General features: G+C 27.5%; 1 protein-coding gene and 1 long non-coding RNA gene across 4 annotated transcripts; both read right to left on the bottom strand.

Moving 5' to 3' along the window:
* Positions 1-373: 373 nt before the first annotated feature.
* Positions 374-3,049, bottom strand: LOC136078100 (uncharacterized). 3 transcript variants are annotated; one of them, XM_065792949.1, is made up of 5 exons: positions 2,849-3,049; positions 1,588-2,576; positions 1,060-1,263; positions 858-983; positions 374-751 (listed from the first exon to the last, which is right to left on the bottom strand). In XM_065792949.1, exons 4-5 carry the CDS (start codon positions 864-866, stop codon positions 437-439), a joined length of 324 nt encoding a protein of 107 aa, XP_065649021.1. In that variant the 5' UTR covers positions 867-983; positions 1,060-1,263; positions 1,588-2,576; positions 2,849-3,049; the 3' UTR covers positions 374-436. The 3 variants fall into 3 exon arrangements, with proteins under 3 accessions (XP_065649021.1, XP_065649022.1, XP_065649023.1); XM_065792950.1 differs by having other exon boundaries at positions 1,060-2,151; positions 2,468-2,576; positions 2,849-3,044; XM_065792951.1 differs by having other exon boundaries at positions 1,060-2,151; positions 2,849-3,044.
* Positions 3,050-13,395: 10,346 nt separating this feature from the next.
* On the bottom strand, positions 13,396-14,459 carry LOC136077711 (uncharacterized). Its single transcript, XR_010637204.1, has 2 exons — positions 14,056-14,459; positions 13,396-13,578 (listed from the first exon to the last, which is right to left on the bottom strand). It is a non-coding gene; the product is annotated as an uncharacterized LOC136077711 (long non-coding RNA).
* Positions 14,460-21,467: the final 7,008 nt, after the last annotated feature.

Genomic DNA, 21,467 nt, shown 5'->3' with positions numbered 1-21,467 from the left:
GTCTCACTTACATTAATATAAATTTTAAAGAAATTGGCTGAGACATGTTTATACAATAGCTAAAACGTTTGATATTTCATAACAGAGAGGTAGTTAAAATCTCGCCATTGTTTATGTTATTAAATGAAACTTTTTTTGAGGTACAAAAGTCTTACATACAGCAAGTAAGTACAAAAACAATAACATGGGACACAAGCCAACTTTTTAAATGATATTTTTATAGATTTAAGGGTTAAAAAAAATAAATCGTCATTTTGTATTTTTTTTAGCTGATACAGATATAGTTTTGGTTTGTATTTCGATAGTCTTCTTAATATTGTTTCAAAGTAATAATGCTTAAAATTAAAATAAAAAGCAAAAAATAACTACGAAATTTAATAAAGTTTTTCTACTAAAATTAAAAAAAGTAATTGTTTTTTGTTCTTTTGTGCAACTTTTAAACGATTGCTCCCAAGAAGTCTGATAAAGCAGCACTTTTTCCGATCGAAACATTCATCTGCATAACATGTTCGAGCAGACCATAAACTGGCTTAATTTCGTGTGGATACGATAAATTAAACACATAAAAACACTTTAACAAAAATTCTACCGCATCACAAAAACAAGTTGTATCACGAACTTCGATGGCTCGAGCATCCAATTTGATATAATAAATCTTATTCAGACGAAAAAGCAAGGGTGGAAGGTTGTCAATACCAGCCCATACATTTTTTTGCAAAGAAGCAACTGCTTCAGGGACACTCATCTGTTCCTGTATGAATGAAAATAAATATAGATTTATAATTTATAAGACAATTTGAAAATAATTGCGTGACTTTTGAATGATTAAACTGTTTTTAGAAATGATTTAAACTTACCTCATTCATATCCAAACATCTAATCAGACACTACATCCCTCCCGACTCTAGGAGCTTTTTAACCTCGTTGCGGTGGTGGAACCAATATGTGAGGCAACAGCAATAATGATAACTCAGTCTTTTTGTCTAGAAAAAATAATTAAGTAATTTTTAGTTTATGTAGTAATTAGGAATAGTTAAAAAAATCCTGAAAGTTGCTTACCTTCATCAAATTCATCAGATTGGTACGCTCTGAACATTTGTTGCAGTAGAGTTATCTTTATTTGTTGCAGTAGAGTTATCTATTTGTTGCAGTAGAGTTATCTTTAGGCTTTTCAGAGTATACAAGTATCTTTTGACGAAAAGATAACATAGCAACTCGCAGAGTAAGAAATTCGCCTACAATTGCTGCAAACTCCTGGCTTATCTAAAAATAACAGAATGATAATAACAGTATACCGTCGTTTTTTTTTCTTTTTCTTGCAAAATATTGTTATGTTTGCAAAATTTCATGAATAATTTATGAAATTTTAAGATCAGTAAAAACTCTTTTAAATTTATTCTAATACACCCATATTTATCCATCCATATTTAAACTGTAACAATATTAGGATGACCTAACAATGATTTCGCAAAATATATATGTTTATGGGATAATATTTATTTTATTCCACTAAGTTGCATATGAAAATATATTTACCTTTTTATTTTATTTTTTATTTATAAACTTATTGAAATAACAAAAGCATACCAACTTGTTTACATCAAGTAAACGAGGGAATTTGTTTAAAATACTAGTGGCATCAGGATTGCAAGTATTGATCCAAGATCCTCTATTATCCCTAGTGTTATGCATGAGCTGCACTAACTCAGATAGGTTTATCGCTGTTGGCCTACTTTCTCAAAGTCGACACTCATCATCATCAATGTTTGGTAAAGCATTACTAACCCTGACTCTACCAAAATTTAAAAAAATCATATATACACATTTTGGTAACAAAAAAGTAACACTGAGATTATTCTTTAAAAAAATCTATTTTTTTGCCAAGTTCAATGCTTTTTAATAAATGGGTCTCTGTGACGTTTTTGCCGCACATATTTGGCAAGATAACCAGTGGCACCCTATGCACAGTAGATCTCTTCCTTTAAAAAAAAAGAGCTAGATTATGCTTAGTCTTACAATTAGCATTTGAAAATGCACAACTAATTAATGTTTGCATATCCATTTGGTGTGGTTTTGGAAAAAAGAACTGGAAATTCCACAACAATACTCTTTGCCAAATTTATCATTTCTTTTGAACTAGGATCATTTTGACTAAAAAGAATAGGGTAAAAAAGTTAAAATGTTACAGTTTGAAAAATTTTTAAACTAAAAAATAAACAAAAAATTATAAAAATGTTGCACTAAGGCACTCGCATTAAATAATTTTTTATCAGATATTTCCTAAGGACTTTAATCATTAAAACATGTTCCGATCTTGTGTAGTAGATGCCTTGTTTCAGCTTTTCAACTATTTTCGATCCTCCCTTTGTATAGTTACATAATAACTCCTCAAGTGCATAAACCTGCACAAAATTGTTACTAATGAGCTAGTTTTCTATATAATTAACAATTCATAACTTTTTTATACTATTAGTATTGTGTAGTAGTAGCATTATTGCAACTGGAGTTGATACTGATGTTGGATCCATCATTGATGAACATTCTGTTGAAGATTGTGAGTTTACTAATATAACAACCTAAAATTTACAAAAACCAGAGTGTTTTAAAAACGTATTATTTTAACCAGTGAGTTCTGGCAAAGATAATTAGGAAACACATTTTCGCTAAAATTATATTTCTACCAAATTTCTAAAAAACTATATGCTAAAATCAAAATTTTTATTTATCAAACTACAAACAAGTTCTAACTTAAACTTAAACAAAATTATTTTTACTTAAACTTAAACAAAGTTATTATGAAAATTATTTTAAAGCATTAATTATAATTATTTATAATTAATTATTTTACCACTTGATTTTATTCCAGATATCAAAAGCTTTCGCTCACTCAACTTTAAACACATTTCTCTAAGATCTTCTTCATTAAGCAAAACAAAGGAATCAAGTGTCAATCCATTTTCTATATGCCAAGGTTCATAAAAAAGTTACAAAATTTTAATTTTTTATTTTTGTAATAATTAATTTTTATTCATGAGTCAATCAATCATATATTCTGAAAATTATTTTCATGGATATTTACAAATAGTAATTTTACTAATCTTAAGTAAACACCAAAAATACAGATCTCTCTCTATATATAATTTATAATAATTATAAAATAGTAATGATAATAATAATAATAGTATTTATAGTAGTAAACATAAAAACTACAATAATAATAAAACAACAAAAACAATAAAAATAATAATAGTAATAATAATAACAATAATAATAATAATAAAAATAATAAGTCACTTGTTTTTATAAACACAATAGCTAACAATACAAAGTTAGTAACATTAAACTAAATAAAAAATACATACCAATGCAAACAACGCAATAAAATATATAACAATATGAACTATTCACTACAATGCAGGTATGTGTGTAAAAATTTCAAAATGTTTATATACTAAAATGTTTTATATTTTTAGAAAGAGTTTCTAATTAGTATTACAATAGTGAAAATTTTACCAAAATTCGATGATTCTATAAAAATTTATGAGGATTTAAGTGACAAAATTTAAGTACAAGGATTACTTAAGAAAACTGTCACTGAATTTAGAATTTTTTACAGGCTAAACTGTCCAATTGTTATTTTTTATCTAAATACACACAAATTGGTACCAAATAAAAGTTTTTAGAAATACGGTGAAGACATATTAAAATTTCATAAAGGGTAACTGGGGGAAGATTTACCTGCCCCCCCCCCCTCGTTTTTTAGGTATTTAGACAAAAACTCATATTTTCGGTTAAATGCTTACAAAATGTAAATGCTTTTTAACCAGCATAAAAATAAGTCTTATAAAGAACAATAGTCTAAGAGAGAACTATAGTCTTGATTCTTAGTGAAAACAACAAAAGTGTGGTGTATTAGGAGTGTCAGTGGTATATATATTAGGAGGGGGCATTTATGCTTGACACAAAACTACTTTTAAGTTTTTTTTTGTATAGTCTCAAGGGTCTTATTACAGAATAGCATTTAACCAGAAACTTTACGCCTCATTTCTCATCAATTATGCATATATGGCCAGAGCCGGCTCCCTACCATGGACATCCAGTTCTGAAGCCAGAGCTCTAACCACGGGTGCTTAATTTAACTACTTATTACTCCAAATAAACCTAATATCTTGATTATGCAATCATTTATTTGCCTTATAATATTCTTAAGAGAATTGTGGCTATGAAAATAGCCATTTTCTTTTTTAAAAAGTTTAGCTGCCTAATAGAAAGAAGTCCAAAGATCCGTATCATCTCGTTAAAGCATTGATCTCGTATAATCTCATTAAAGCTTGGTGTTCTGAATCAAAACTTTGCAATGATACCTAAAATAAAATAAATCTAATATATATATGAAAATGATAACAGAAAAATTGTATATATTTAAGTAACGGATAATTGCAGATGATTTTCATTAAACTGACTTACTTAAGTTTAAAACATATATTAACTCTAAGTGCCTATAGCATTTAGAGTTAAAAGGCTATATACTCTAAACAATATCGAATAACAAAATTGTATAAATATATTATCAGCATTAATATACCTTATGATTTAACAACTCGTACACATTACACCCATGTCACAATTTATTCATGATAAGGCCAAATCACCACATATGATATCTGCAGGCAGTTGATATTTATTCATACCATACTCAACAGCATCCTCATCTTCACACTCATTTGGTTTCCAGTAAGAAATGATATATATACCAATGTTCTTTTTTTTAAATCTAAGAAATCCCCTGTAGTAGATTTCCTGAATGTTAGTGACAGAATCATACCGCATGTGGCAGATATTTCATCCAGTAACATCACCAAAAAGAATGTCTTCAATATCTGCAGCATTATTATTTTCTAGATCAGGAAACATCGATTTTATTTGCTGAGGTGCACAATTTTTTTAAATCTTTTTTAAAATTTTTTCTTTCATTTTCCTCCGTTTTTAAAGCTTGGCAGCCATTCGTTTAATTAGTTCTATCTTCAATACCTCATGTTTTTTTATGTTTGCAAATCGCTTTTTTCTAGCAGTGGAGATGACCCATAACATCAACTTGTTTCGAACATCAATAGGTTTTTCATAGAGGAAATCTGTGTTTTTATTTTTGCATGCACACAGTTTTGCTGATAAGAAACAAAGTGTAGCATTTGGAGCTTTTTGCTTTGCAGCTAAACATACCCATAAGTTCTTCTGAGTCAATGTTGTGAAGTCATGCTGATAATGTCTAGGCTTTAAGTTTATTAGTTGTTTTTAATTTAAACAGTCGCTGGTATTGCCAGTGATTTGCCAATGACATTAACAACAGCACTCAAACAGCAGGCTAAAGCGTCTCTCATTTCACCAGTTCATCAGTCCTTGGAGAAAAGTTAACAATAGAATCAAACACCAGATCATTAATACAACCACCAATAAAGTCTGTTGCTTGGTTTAATAAAGAAAGAGCATTCTTTTGGCTCTCAACAAGAATGTTGCGAACATCTTTAACCACTTCAACACCAGAAAAATAGTCAAATCCCTGACTGTGTGTAACATAGAAATTGGTCATCCAAGGACCAGTAAATAATTTTCCCATTAAACCTATTGCACACAGCTCACATATACCTGAAAATGAATATACAAATATGAAAAAAAAATAAACCACATAAAAGATTAAAAGCCATCATCTGTTTTTCAATATATAAAGTATATATAAACAATTTACCAGTGTCTGATGTAAAATCTAGGAGCAAGCTATTTCTTAGTCCTCCACATGAAACCACACCAGAATGCAGGAAAGTTCTCAACAGAGCGTAGTAATTAATCAAGACTCCACACTTGTGAAAAAAGATGTGTAGTCGATTTCCCCTGTAGCATGGTAGTAGTCCTCTGGGAAGCTTGTTGTTATCCAAAAATATAACAAAACACTTCGGGTCACCTTAAATAAGATAACACAAAGTATGTACATATATACCCTGTATAGAAGTCTTTTGCAAATTTGCAAATAAAGATAACATTAAAACAATAAAATTGATATAAAATTTCACTTTAAAACGAATACCATTAACATTGTGATGATAATAGCAGTAGGAAACTAGTATTTAAAATAGAGACTGACAACTGATAATTAATGGAAATAAATACAAATTATAAAAATCATGTAAACTTCATTTATTATTTCTAAATACTATATTAATGTTAGTCTACAAAGTTAGAATCAATTTAGAGCATTGATATTTGTTCTTTTGCGATTCGCACTTCCACTTCTGTCTCTCAAATTTATAAAATAGGTGGTCAAAGCTTGCTCAATAGATAGGTTCTCAGCATAACAATGCTTTTTTCCTACACTTTCTAAAGAGAAATATGGCAAATTAATTACTTATTTTACCTAAATCATAGGGTCATCTATGCATAATGATGTCAGATGATAACCTGTTTATTGAACACCTTCACCCTTTATCAAACTCAGTCAATTTTTTGCTCCCATTGAAAATGATATCAGTTTTTGTCATCATATTATGATGGTACATCTGAATTGTTAATAAAATATGAAAAATGCATATACCATCAATTTTTTTCTGGTTCAATTATACATTTATTCTTAACAGTACTCAATTGAAGTAAAAAAAAAGCATAAATTGTTCTTTAAGATAAGCAAGCTAATTTCTGAATTTAAATTGTTTTTCCTATGATCCTCTACAATTTTAAGCAACAAAAGGAAAAAGTTTTTAGACCGCATTGTTGGTGTAAATACCTCTGAAACCTGCTCATAGCTAGCATAAATTGTTTTACTTTTTTTTAATAAAATATTTTACTTTTTTTTTTAATTGAATTTTTTAATTGACATTATTTTTGTCTCAACATCCCCTCCCCATTGTAAATTATTGTTAAACTCACACTGCCCCTCTATCTACTGGCATCGTTTATGGATGATCCCATAGCCTAAATACTATATATATATATATATATATATATATATATATATATATATATATATATATATATATATATATATATATATATATATATATATATATATATATATATATATATATGTATATATATATATATATATATATATATATATATATATATATATATATATATATATATATATATATATATATATATATATATATATATATATATTATTTTTACTTTATTTACAACACCATTTGGTATACAACAAACCCTTACAAAGCTTACAATAATTCAGTTAAGATTCAATCTAAGTTATTGAAACGTAATAAATTTAACATCAATAGAAAAGTAAAAGCTGTCATCATTTAAAATGTAAAGGGTGTTGTCAAAATATGTTGAAAGTAAAATTAAGTTACTAATAAAATCACATTCAACAATGATAAATATTCTTACTGTAGTAAGAATTAGTACTAGTTAACAAATTTGAACAAATAAATATAAAATAGTGAAAAAGCAATGAACAAATGAGAACTTGAACTTGAACTAAATCTTGAATTTGAATTAATTGGTACTAATTTGTTCAAGAAAAACCTTAAAAAATAACTTTATATAATAAATTTTATGTATAACTAGTTATACATATAGTTAACTATCAGGAGTTAAATGTATAACTGCATGCATTTTAAAGCATTTTATTTAATTTATATATTACTTTAGATCATATTACTTAAAATACTGGACCCAGAGACTTTATTCCCAATTACACTGGGTAATCCAGATTAAAAATTGAAAAGTTTCTGTAAATATCCTGTTTTTGTTCCTCAATGTACTTCGTAAGTCCCTTAAGTTTTATGAACCTTATTATATATAAAGTTATAAGTTTTGGAGCCTAAAAAAAGTTACAGAAACCTCCCTATCTCCCCACTATTTTAATTTTTTTTTTTAATAAAGAAAATTTGACTTTCAAACCAGCATTTCTTTGTGGGACACTGCAGTGTCCCATGCATGCATGCTTGGTTTTTGACAACATTTGAACTTGCATCAGTCAATTGTTTGCAGATAATATACTCAAGAACTATATTCAAACATCATATGAATATGTTAGAGAATGTTCATATGATATTTGAACATCACAAATTTAATAACATTGTTGTGATATGTTATATAAATAATACCATAATAGATTATGATATTAAAATAAGATAGGATATGATGGCAATGATCAAAGAATAAATTTACTTATAGAAATTTAGATGTTTGTTTATTAGTTTCAGAATATTATATTATGTGTGATATCGGCCTTGTATTATAACAGGCCTTGACATCGCGCAACAAAGTTGTGCGATGTCAAGGCCTGTTATTATACAAACTGAAGGCCAATTCCTAGTTATTATATAAACTGAAGGCCAAGGCCTGTTATTATACAAACTGAAGGCCACTTCCTAATACTGTGTTTACATTTTCATCTTTTAACATTAAACGAAAGTTTGTGTACATGCTTTTTTAATAAATTTTTAAAATTTGATTGGTTTATAAATTAGATAGCGCAACTTCAAGACGATAACGTTGTAAGGTTTAAGGCGTTACATTGTAAGGTAATAATATTGTCAAACTAATGTAAGTTTTTGTCATAAGTAAAATGCCTTTAAAATGCTGTGTATCTCTTTGCAAGTCGAACTATTGCAACTACATTAAAAATATCAATTTATACAACTACAACTACAGTATCAATTACAACTACAACAAAAATATCAATACTCAACTACAACAAAAATATCAATTTATAAATTCAAGAAGAATCTAGAGGAGAGAAAAAGATGTAGTGAAGCTATCGTAAGAACTGGTTTTATTGTTTCAGACTATACAGCAGTATGTCAACTTCATTGGACATATTCAATCTTTGTTAAGTGATAATAATGATGTTATTGTTTTCCAGCTTAATAAAAAAAGTTTACAAATGCAATCAAAAATGTACAAACTTGGTGTTCCATTATTTATTTTAGTAATTTTCAATGATTATTCATTTGTAGCTAACCATAATGGCACAACTTGTAATATTTCATCTTTAGCTGTAAACAAATTAAAGTTAATAAAAACAAAATCAGCTTTATTTGAAGCAGTTAGATTTTTAGAAAATAAAGAAAGTTCGCTTCAGTCAAATATTCTATTCGAACACCTTAATGATATGAGAAAAGTTAATGTTGGTGAAGTTTTATATACTTCAGATTTATATGTAGAGCATATGAGTATTTTGCTATGCGACGAAGTTTATATGATTGTTTGTGTATTGACTACAAGTTGCCAAGTATAAGGACTTTAACATGATTAACTTCAAAAATAAGATTTTTTTGAATGTTTAAAACAGTTGATAGTAAACCATGGTTAACAACATCAGGTATATATTTATTGTATGACTATGTGCATCTCTTAAAAGGTTGACAGAAAAGACTGACGAAATTCAATTTTTGAACAATAAAGAACTGGCTTTGGCTAAGTGGAGTGAATTAGAAACTTTATATAAAACTGAGTGCAATAGTCTTTTTAAACTCTTTAAACTTACAGCTAAATCAGTTTATTCAAAACCAATAGAGAGACAATCTGTAAAGTTTTGTTTGTCTGTTTTTTTTGAAGAAACAGTAGCTGCATTAAGAACGCATCCAGAGATTGAAAATAAAGCATTTGAAGGTACTGCTGTATTTATTGAAAAAATATTTTTTTTGAATGTTGTTAATGTCAAAGCACCTGGTGCTGGCATTCGGTTTACAAATGAATTACGCGGAGAATGCCACTCAGTTGGCGATCAACAGTTACTACTGTTACGAGATATTGCTGAACTGTCAAATTTTATAAAACCTACAGGTAAGCCTGTAAAACAGCTTACGCTAGATACTAGCAATGCAATAGCGCATTCACGTTATGGCTTTATTGATCTTGTAGAAACTTTGTTGAGTAATGGAGCAAAATATGTCTTATTAGGTTGGTTTTCAACAGATCCACTTGAAAAAGCTTTTCCTAAGCTTCGACAGGGATCTGGAGGTACTTACTTTATAAACGCTAAATCTGTAATTGGAAAAATTAATATTCAACATACTAAATTGATATTACAACTTGACATTCCTGCTGATGGTATCGATGGTCATACTTGTGACATATGTTTTAGAGATATTTCTACTGATGAAAAAGAAATTCTGGATAATATACATGATCTTGAAAGCTCAGTTAATAAATCTACATTAGTGGCTATAGTTTACATAGCTGGCTATGTGCAAAAAAGCGAAATAAAAATTTATGATGATTCTACCAATTATTATTATAAATATGGAAGTTATCTATATAGCCTAAACAGAGCCGGACTTGAAATTCCTTCTGATACTCTTGTCTAATGTTCAATATTTTGCTTTTTTTTTTCTAGGTGCTACTGACCCTTTATGCAGAACATTTTCAGTTTCAGTTCATTGCTGCTGAATATAAATTTAAAATCACATAAAAACAATGCAGAGTATATTCTAATATTCTGCTAAAGAATTACTCACTAATTACCACTCTCAAAATACTAACGCTATCATAATTTATGTGAAAATTAGTTTTGTAATTTATTATGCTCTTTACTTGTTATGTTTTTTATTTTCCCATTAGCCTAGATGTCTCTCAATATGATTTGTAAATATTTACCCTGTTGAGATTGATAAAACTTTTTTTTTGCTTGAATCAACTTTTGATGGTGTTTTTTATTGTTGGTGATTTTTATTGTTACCATTTTTAGCAAAAAAAATTAAAAATACAGTTATCTTTCTAATATATAGATATATACTTTGATATGGTTCTGCTTGTTACTGATACTATTTAATTTTACATAAATATTCTTAATGAAATTTGAAATACGAAAAATATGATTATCTTTTAACAATTTTTTGGTTTTCTTTTTATATTTTCGTCTTTACTAGAGATTATCATTAGAAAACATAGACTGTCATCACACCCTACCTAATATAAAAATATATCAATATAAGTAAAAGTGAAAGTTTAATCGGCCTTCAGTTTTTACGGCATTTTGCGCAATGTCAAGGCCTGTTATTATAGAAGGCCGTGTGTGTGACGAAAAAGTAAAGATACTTTTGCATCCAGTGGCTATTGCACTCAACGTCTACATCATTTAAAATTAGGTTTTTACATTTTTGTTTTTGTTTTTTTGTTTAACTACTTATCCTAATTGATCACTTTTTTTCAGGATTCTCCTCATGGGTTCAAGGTCATTACGCATAATATGTGTTCAATTGCCCATAATACGTTAGTCATTGTAAGTAATAAATTAGGAAATAATAATTTGTGAATTATTGTATTCATTAATGACTTCAACCTGGCTAATAATTAAAATTGCTCGACTTATAAGGTTCCTTATTAAAATTACTCTCTCTGTCTCTCTGTCTCTCTCTCTCTCTCTCTCTCTCTCTCTCTCTCTCTATCTATATATATATAAATATATATATATAAATATATATATATATATACATATATATATATATATATATATATATATATATATATATATATATATATATATATATATATATATATACATAAATATATATATATATATATATATATATATATATATATATATATATATATATATGTATATATATATATATATATATATATATATATATATATACATATATATATATATATATATATATATATATATATATATATATATATATATAAATATATATATATTTTTATATATATTTGTTTATATATATTTATATATATTTGTATTTATTTATTTTTTTTAGAAAATGTTTGAAGAAAGTTAGAAGATACTAAAAACCTTGGTATTATGCAAGCCGAAGCGATTTAATTAATTCAATCGACAAAAAACGGCGTGTAAATCGCAAAAGAAAAAATATTTTTAATATTCATTTTGGATGTATTGATTAATAGCATTTATTTTAAAATAAATTCATTTTGCAACACGTTTTTTAATTTTATAAAATTTCGTCATAATAGTTTAAGGTAAATCCCACATAGGTAATAGGTGGAAAACATCACATGTAAAATATCAAAAATGCTACACATTTTGAATACCAAATAGGATAAACTACCAAATACCAGATTAAGTTAAGCCTCTCTGAAAGCTTCGATGATTAATTTTAAATTACTTTTTAAGTAATTTTTAAATTAAAAAAATTTTAAAAATTATTATAGAAGCATTCGGACTTTCATTTGTCTAGTATTGACTACTTTTATACCATTTGGATTAAAATATGTGGCATTTAAGATCTATAACATGTAGTATTTTCCACCTATATCCCATGTAGGATATACCACATAAAACCCATGTGGGATTTACCATATGAAACCCACATGGGACAAAATAATAATCCCCATATGGGTTACATATGGTAGAAACCCACGCTTATCCCATATGGGATTTACCAGATGGAATCCATGTGGGATTTACCATATGAAACCCACATGGGACAAAATAATAATCCCCACATGGGTTACATATGGAAAAAATCTACGCGTATCCCATGTGCGCTTTTTCACTGGGTTTGTATTAAAATGTTAATTGTATTTATATATTTATACAGCAAAACATAAAAGCAAAAAAAAAAAAAAAAATACAAAAAACATAAAAGGTTCCCGCAAGGTGTTTCATTGTTTTTGGAAAGGGTATCCCATTGCAGTTTTAATGGTTTGAAAAAATTGAGACGGTATTGCTTACAAAAACACTTATGAGTCATTAAACTGTCAAAAAATGTTTTTGTAGCTTAAAAATCAGCCATTATGAGAAATAAGAAAGGTCCTAAGATTGAGTATATAGATTTTCTATTACTCCATAATACCATTCTTTTAATGCAAAAGGAAAAACACGAGGAAGGGGGGGAGGGGGCCCAGTGAAAAAGCGCACATGGGATACGCGTGGGTTTTTTCCATATGTAACCCATGTGGGGATTATTATTTTGTCCCATGTGGGTTTCATATGGTAAATCCCACATGGTAAATCCCATATGGGATACGCGTGGGTTTCTACCATATGGGGATTATTATTTTGTCCCATGTGGGTTTCATATGGTAAATCCCACATGGGTTTTATGTGGTAAATCCTACATGGGATATAGGTGGAAAATACTACGTGTTATAGATCTTAAATGCGACATATTTTAATCCAAATGGTATAAAAGTAGTCAGTACTAGACAAATGAAAGTCCGAATGCTTCTATGATAATTTTTGAAATTCTTTTAGTTTAAAAATTACTTAAATAGTAATTTAAAATTAATCATCAAAGCTTTCAGAGAGGCTTAATTAAATCTGGTATTTGCTACTTTATCCCATTTGGTATTCAAAATGTGTAGCATTTTTGATCTTTTACATGTGATGTTTTCCACCTATAACCTGTGGGATTTACCTTAAACTATTATGACGAAATTTTATAAAATTAAAAAACATGTTGCAAAATGAATTTATTTTAAAATAAATGCTATTAATCAATACATCCAAAATGAATATTAAAAATATTATTTTTTCTTTTGCGATTTACGCGCCGTTTTTTGTCGATTGAATTAATTAAATCGCTTCGGCTTGCATAATACCAAGGTTTTTAGTATCTTCTAACTTTCTTCAAACATTTTCTAAAAAAAATATATAAATACAAATATATATAAATATATATATATATATTTATATATATATATATATATATATATATATATATATATATATATATATATATATATTTATGTATATATATATATATATATATATATATATATATATATATATATATATATATATATATATATATATGTATATATATATATATATATATTTATATATATATATATATATATATATATATATATATATATATATATATATATATATATATATATATATATATATATAGAGAGAGAGAGAGAGAGAGAGAGAGAGAGAGAGACAGAGAGAGAGAGACAGAGAGACAGAGAGAGAGACAGACAGAGAGAGAGACAGAGAGCGCAATTTTAATAAGGAACCTTATTAGTCGAGCAATTTTAATTATTAACCAGGTTGAAGTCATTAATGACTACAATATTTCACTAATAATTATTTCCTAATTTATTACTTACAATGACTAACGTATTATGGGTGATTGAACACATATTATGCGTAATGACCTTGAACCCATGAGGAGAATCCTGAAAAAAAGTGATCAATTAGGATAAGTAGTTAAACAAAAAAACAAAAACAAAAATGTAAAAACCTACTTTTTCAATGATGTAGACGTTGGATGCAAAAGTATCTTTACTTTTTCGTCACACACACGGCCTAATATAATAACAAGCCTCGACATCGCGCAAAATGCCGTAAAAACTGAAGGCCGATTAAACTTTCACTTTAACTTATATTGATATATTTTTATATTAGGTAGGGTGTAATGGTAGTCTATGTTTTCTAATAATAATTTCTAGTAAAGACGGAAATATAAAAAGAAACCAAAAAATTGTTAAGAGAAAATCATATTTTTCGTATTTCAAATTTCATTATAAATATTTATTTAATATTAAATAGTATCAATAACAAGCAGAACCATAACAAAGTGTGTATATATATATATATATATATATATATATATATATATATATATATATATATATATATATATATATATATATATATATATATATATATATATATTAAAAAGATAATTGTATTTTTAATTTTTTTTGCTAAAAATGGTAACAATAAAAATCACCAACAATAAAAAACACCAACAATAAAAAACACCAACAAAAGTTGATTCAAGCAAAAAAAAGTTTTATCAATATATCTCAACAGGGTAAATATTTACAAATCCAAACATATTGAGAGACATATAGGCTAATGAGAAAATAAAAAACATTACAAGTAAATAGCATAATAAATTACAAAACTAATTTTCACATAAATTATGATAGCTTTAGTATTTTGGGAGTGGTAATTAGTGAGTAATTCTTTAGCAGAATATTAGAATATACTTCCATATTTATAATAATAATTGGTAGAATCATCATAAATTTTTATTTCGCTTTATTGCATATAGCCAGCTATGTAAACTATAGCCACTAATGTAGATTTATTAACTGAGCTTTCAAGATCATGTATATTATCCAGAAGTTCTTTTTCATCAGTAGAAATATCTCTAAAACATATGTCACAAGTATGACCATTGATACCATCAACAGGAATGTCAAGTTGTAATATCAATTTAGTATGTTGAATATTAATTTTTTCAATTACAGATTTAGCGTTTATAAACTAAGTACCTCTAGATCCCTGTCGAAGCTTAGAAAAAACTTTTTCAAGTGGATCTGTTGAAAACCAACCTATTAAGACATACTTTGCTCCATTACTCAACAAAGTTTCTACGAGATCAATAAAGTCATAACATGAATGCGCTATTGCATTGCTAGTATCTAGCGTAAGCTGTTTTACACGCTTACCTGTAGGTTTCATAAAATTTGACAGTTCAGCAATATCTCGTAGCAGTTGTAACTGTTGATCACCAACTGAGTGGATTTTTCCGCATAATTTATTTCTAAACCGAATGCCAGCACCAGGTGCTTTGACATTAACAACATTCAAAAAAAAAATGTTTTTTCAATAAATACAGCAGTACCTTCAAATGCTTTATTTTTAATCTCTGGATGCGTTCTTAATGCAGCTACTGTTTTTTAGCAAAAAACAGACAATCAAAACTTTACAGTATGTCTTTCTATTGGTTTTGGATAAACTGGTTTAGCTGTAAGTTTAGAGAGTTTAAAAAGACTATTGCACTCAGTTTTATATAATGTTTCTAAATCACTCCACTTAGCCAAAGCCAGTTATTTATTGTTCAAAAATTGAAGTTCGTCAGTCTTTTCTGTCAACCAATTGTTTCGTATAGATTTTAAGAGATGCACATAATCATACAATAAATATATACCTGATGTTGTTAACCATGGTTTACTATCAACTGTTTTAAACATTCAAAAAAATCTTTGATTTACACGGTTACCATCATTAATTATTACCAGTGTCTTACTATTTTCAATATTATTTATTGTATCAACAATTTGTTGACATTGAGCAAACTGAAATTCAGAGGAACAATTTGCAACTGGTTGAGCTCTACATATAAATTCTGGACCTCCAAAAAGACATTTAATCATAAATGATAAAATTGTTTTAGCTAACTTTTCAGGGTATTTTACTGCTTGACCAAACAAAGCACCTCTTTGGTTAAGTAATGAAGCTTTGACATAGATCTCATCAATTAGTATTATGGAAGTTCTTTTCAATGGATTTAAATTCATAAAAATACTATTTATGAAACTTAGGTCCTCCATTGAGCTTATTTTTGAAGTCAATCGTGTTAAAGTCCTTATACTTGACAACTTGTAGTCAATACACAAACAATCATATAAACTTCGTCGCATAGCAAAATACTCATATGCTCTACATATAATATCTGAAGTATATAAAACTTTACCAACATTAACTTTTCTCATAGCATTAAGGTGTTCGAATAAATAATGGAACACCAAGTTTGTACATTTTTGATTGTATGTGTAAACTTTTTTTATTAAGCTGGAAAACAATAACATCGTTATTATCACTTAACAAAGATTGAATATCAACAAATATAAGTTCATCCTCTTTTAGAAAATCATTAAACTCATCTGGAAAAATGCTTCAAAAACCGCTTGAAGTTACAGTTTTTCTAACTTTACTTGCTGGTGTGGTTAAACAACTAGGCGGAATATTTTTAAAAACAGATGGTGGGTTTAAAGGTCGTTGCTTCCCATACTTGCTTTCAAAAGGTGCTTCATTTGGCCAATGAAGTTGACATACTGCTGTATAGTCTGTAACAATAAAACCAGTTCTTGGGATAGCTTCACTACATCTTTTTCTCTCCTCTAGATTCTTCGGGAACTTATAAATTGATATTTTTGTTGTAGTTGAGTATTGATATTTTTGTTGTAGTTGTAATTGATATTGTAGTTGTATAAATTGATATTTTTGTTGTAGTTGAGATAGTTCGACTTGCAAAGAGATACACAGCATTTTAAAGGCATTTTAATTATTAAAAAAACTTACCATTAGTTTGACAATATTATTACCTTACAATGTAATGCCTTGAACCTTACAACGTTATCGTCTTGAAGTTGCGCTATCTAATTTATAAACCAATCAATTTTTTAAGATTTATTAAAAAAGCGTGAACACAAACTTTCGTCTAATGATAAAAGATGAAAATGTAAACACAGTATTAGGAATTGGCTTTCAGTTTAACAACTTTGTTGCGCAATGTCAAGGCCTGTTATTATAGAAGGCCGTAGTCACACATAATACAATATTCTGAAACTAATAAACAAACATCTAAATTTCTATAAGTAAATTTATTCTTTGATCATTTCCTATCATATCCTATCTTATTTTCATATCATAATCTACTATGGTATTATTTATATAACATATCACAACAATATTATTAAACTTGTGATGTTTAAATATCATATGAACATTCTCTAACATGTTCATATGATATTTGAATATAGTTCTTGAGTATATTATCTGCAAACAATTGACTGATGCAAGTTCAAATGTTGTCAAAAACCAAGCATGCATGCACGGGACACTGCAGTGTCCCACAAAGAAATGCTGGTTTGAAAGTTAAATTTTTTTTATTAAAAAAAATATTAAAATAGGGGGGAGATAGGGAGGTTTCTGTAACTTTTTTTAGGCTCCAAAACTTTTAACTTTATATATAATAAGGTTCGTAAAACTCAAGGGACTTACGGAGTACATTGAGAAACAAAAACAGGATATTTACATAAACTTTTCAATTTTTAATCCGGAGTACCTCAGTGTAATTGGGAAAAAAGCAGGGATGCGGAGTCCCAAAAGGACTCCAGCTTTATATCTTAACCTTTTTCCAAGTCTGTAGTGTCCAGAAGCTCTAAACATGTTTGTTGACTTATTATCTACTATAATAAAAAAATTCATGAGATTTAATGACTTGAAACTTATTGTTTTTAATCCCGGAGTCCTGGAGTCTCGGAGTCCTTGCTGCCATCATGCCTAAGGACTCCGGGCTCAAAAAACAATTGTTCCTCTAACCTAAAAGTCCTAATTTTTTTTCCTAATAGTAGTCCATAGACTTATTTATATTTTTAGAGCTCCTGGATACCTAAAACTAGGATAAAGTAATCTTTTTGTGACTTTCAAATCTGGAGTCCTTTTTGGGACTCCGCATCCCTGGAAAAAAGTCTCTGGGTCCAGTATTCAAAGTAATATGATCAGAAGTAATATATAAATTTAAAAAAATGCTTTAAAATGCATACAGTTATACATACAACTCCTGATAGTTAACTATAAGTATAACTAGTTATACATAAAATTTATTATATAAACTTATTTTTTAAGGTTATGCTTGAACAAATTAGTACCAACTAATTCAAATTCAAGATTTAGTTCAAGCTCAAGTTCTTATTTGTTCATTGTTTTTTGACTATTTTATATTTATTTGTTCAAATTTGTTAACTAGTACTAATTCTTCAACAATGATAAATATTCTAAGAATATTTATCATTGTTGAACGTGATTTTATTAGTAACTTAATTTTACTTTCAACCTATTTTGACAACACCCTTTACATTTTAAATGATGACAGCTTTACTTTTCTATTGATGTTAAATTTGCTACGTTTCAATAACTCAGATTGAACTTTAACTGAATTTTTGTAAGCTTTGTAAGGGTTTATTGTATATCAAATGATGTTGTAAATAAAGTAAAAATAATATATATATATATATATATATATATATATATATATATATATATATATATATATATATATATATATATATATATATATATATACATATATAGTATTTAGGCTATGGATCCCATAGCCTAAATACTATATATGTAATCTATCCATATATAATGCCAGTAGATAGAGGGGCAGTGTGAGACCAAAATAATGTCAATTAAAAAATGGAATTAAAAAAAAAAGTAAAATTTTTTATTTAAAAAAAAAAGTAAAACAATTTATGCTAGCTATGAGCAGGTTTTAGAGATATTTAAACCAACAATGTGGTCTAAAAACTTCTTGCTTTTGTTGCTTAAAACTATAGGGTATCATAGGAAAAACAATTTAAATTCAGAAATTAGCTTGCTTATCTGAATAAACAACTTATGTTTTTTTTTTTTTACTTTTAGTACTGTTGAGAATAAATCTATAATTGAACCAGAAAAAAATTGATGGTATATGCATTTTTTATATTATATTAATAATTCAGATATACCATCATAATATGATAACAAAAACTGACATCATTTTCAATGGGAGATGGCAAAAAAATTGACCGAGTTTGATAAAGGGTGAAGGTGTTCAATAAACCGGGTCATCATCTGACATCATTATGCATAGATGATCCTATGATTTAGGTAAAATAAGTAATTAATTTGCCATATTTCTCTTTAAAGTGTAAGAAAAAAGCATTGTTATGCTGAGAACCTACCTATCGAGCAAGCTTTGACCACCTATTTTATAAATTTGAGAGACAGAAGTGGAAGTGCAAATCACAAAAGAACTAATAACAATGCTCTAAACTGATTTTAACTTTGTAGACTAACATTAATATAGTATTTAGAAACAATAAATGAAGTTTACATGATTTTTATAATTTGCATTTATTTCCATTAATTATCAGTTGTCAGTATCTATTTTATAAAATGAATTAAAAAACTATTTATTTATAGTATAATAATAATACATAAATACTAGTTTCCTAATGCTATTATCATCACAACGTTAATGATACTCGTTTTAAAGTGAAATTTTGTATCAATTTTATTGTTTTAATGTTATATATATATATATATATATATATATATATATATATATATATATATATATATATATATATATATATATATATATATATATTATTTTTACTTTATTTACAACACCATTTCATATACAACAAACCCCTACAAAGCTTACAATAATTCAGTTAAGATTCAATCTGAGTTATTGAAACATAATAAATTTAACATCAATAGAAAAGTAAAGCTGTCGTCATTTAAAATATAAAGGGTGTTGTCAAAATATGTTGAAAATAAAATTAAGTTACTAATAAAATCACGTTCAACAATGATAAACATTCTTACTGTAGTAAAAAATAGTACTAACTGATAAATTTGAACAAATAAATATAAAATTAACAAAAACAATGAATAAATAAGAACTTTAACTTGAACTTTAACTAAATCTTGAATTTGAATTAATTGGTACTAATTTGTTCAAGCATAACCTTAAAAAATAAGTTTTTATAACAAATTATATGTAAAACTAGTTATACATATAGTTAACTATCAGGAGTTATATGTATAGCTATATGCATTTTAAAGCATATTATTTTATTCAAACATTACTTTAGATCATATTACTTTGAAAGCTGGACCCTGAAGCTTTATTCTCAATAACACTGTGGTACTCCAGATTAAAAATTGAAAAGTTTCTGTAAATATCCTGTTTTTGTTCCTCAATGTAGTTCGTAAGTCCCTTAAGTCTTAAGGACCTTATTATATCTAAAGTTAAAAGTTTTGGAGCATAAAAAAAGTTACAGAAACCCATCTCCATCCTATTTTTTTCTTTTTTTAATAAAGAAAATTGGAAATTCTTCGACTTTCAAACCTGCATTTCTTTGTGGGACACTGCAGTGTCCCATGCATGCAAGATTGGTTTTTGACAACATTTCAACTTGCATAAGTTGTTTGCAAATAATTTACTCAAGATCTATATTCAAATAACTATTATATTATCCTAATAATAAGTCTATTTGCACAAATCTTAATCTTATTTCTATAAAGAAAGATAAACATTATTCGTGGTACTTACATACTTGCTTGCCATTCTCTATATTAATATAAAATATTTTCACACAACATAAACGTAACGCAATGCAATGTCGATTTAAAAATTTTTTTTTTAGTTTTTAAAAAAAAATTTTTTTATTAGTTTCCAGCTTTCAAATTAATTCCCATGCAAATCCCACAGGAAACCCACGTGGGATTTCCCATGTGTGTAAATACCATATGGTTCCCACATGTAACCCATGTGGGATTACCCACATGGGTTTAAGGTGACAAATTTCCATACGGATACCACATGGGAAAAACCGTCCCACGTAAATCCCGTCAATCCCACACGGAACCCACGTGTAACCCATGTGGGACGCGGTTTTATTTTTCACTGGGGGGGGGGGGGTGAAGAGAATGTAATAACGTATTATTGAAATAAAATTATGTCAAAATGATGCTAAATATGTGGGTTTTTTTTACATATGTAGACATGAAAACACTTTTAACTTGATGCTTATTAAACAATTATAGTTATTTTTAGGCATTGTTCCTTTATTTACTGAAAATCAGTTTGGTTTATTAAGCATTTAGTTAACTACTTCTGAATTGTTCAGTACAGAGTACCCTATCGTAATGTCAACGTCGAATC

Source organism: Hydra vulgaris, chromosome 03 (genome assembly GCF_038396675.1).
Source record: "Hydra vulgaris chromosome 03, alternate assembly HydraT2T_AEP".
NCBI classification, from domain to species: Eukaryota; Metazoa; Cnidaria; class Hydrozoa; order Anthoathecata; family Hydridae; genus Hydra; species Hydra vulgaris.
This window is presented reverse-complemented; position numbering and strand designations above follow the sequence as displayed.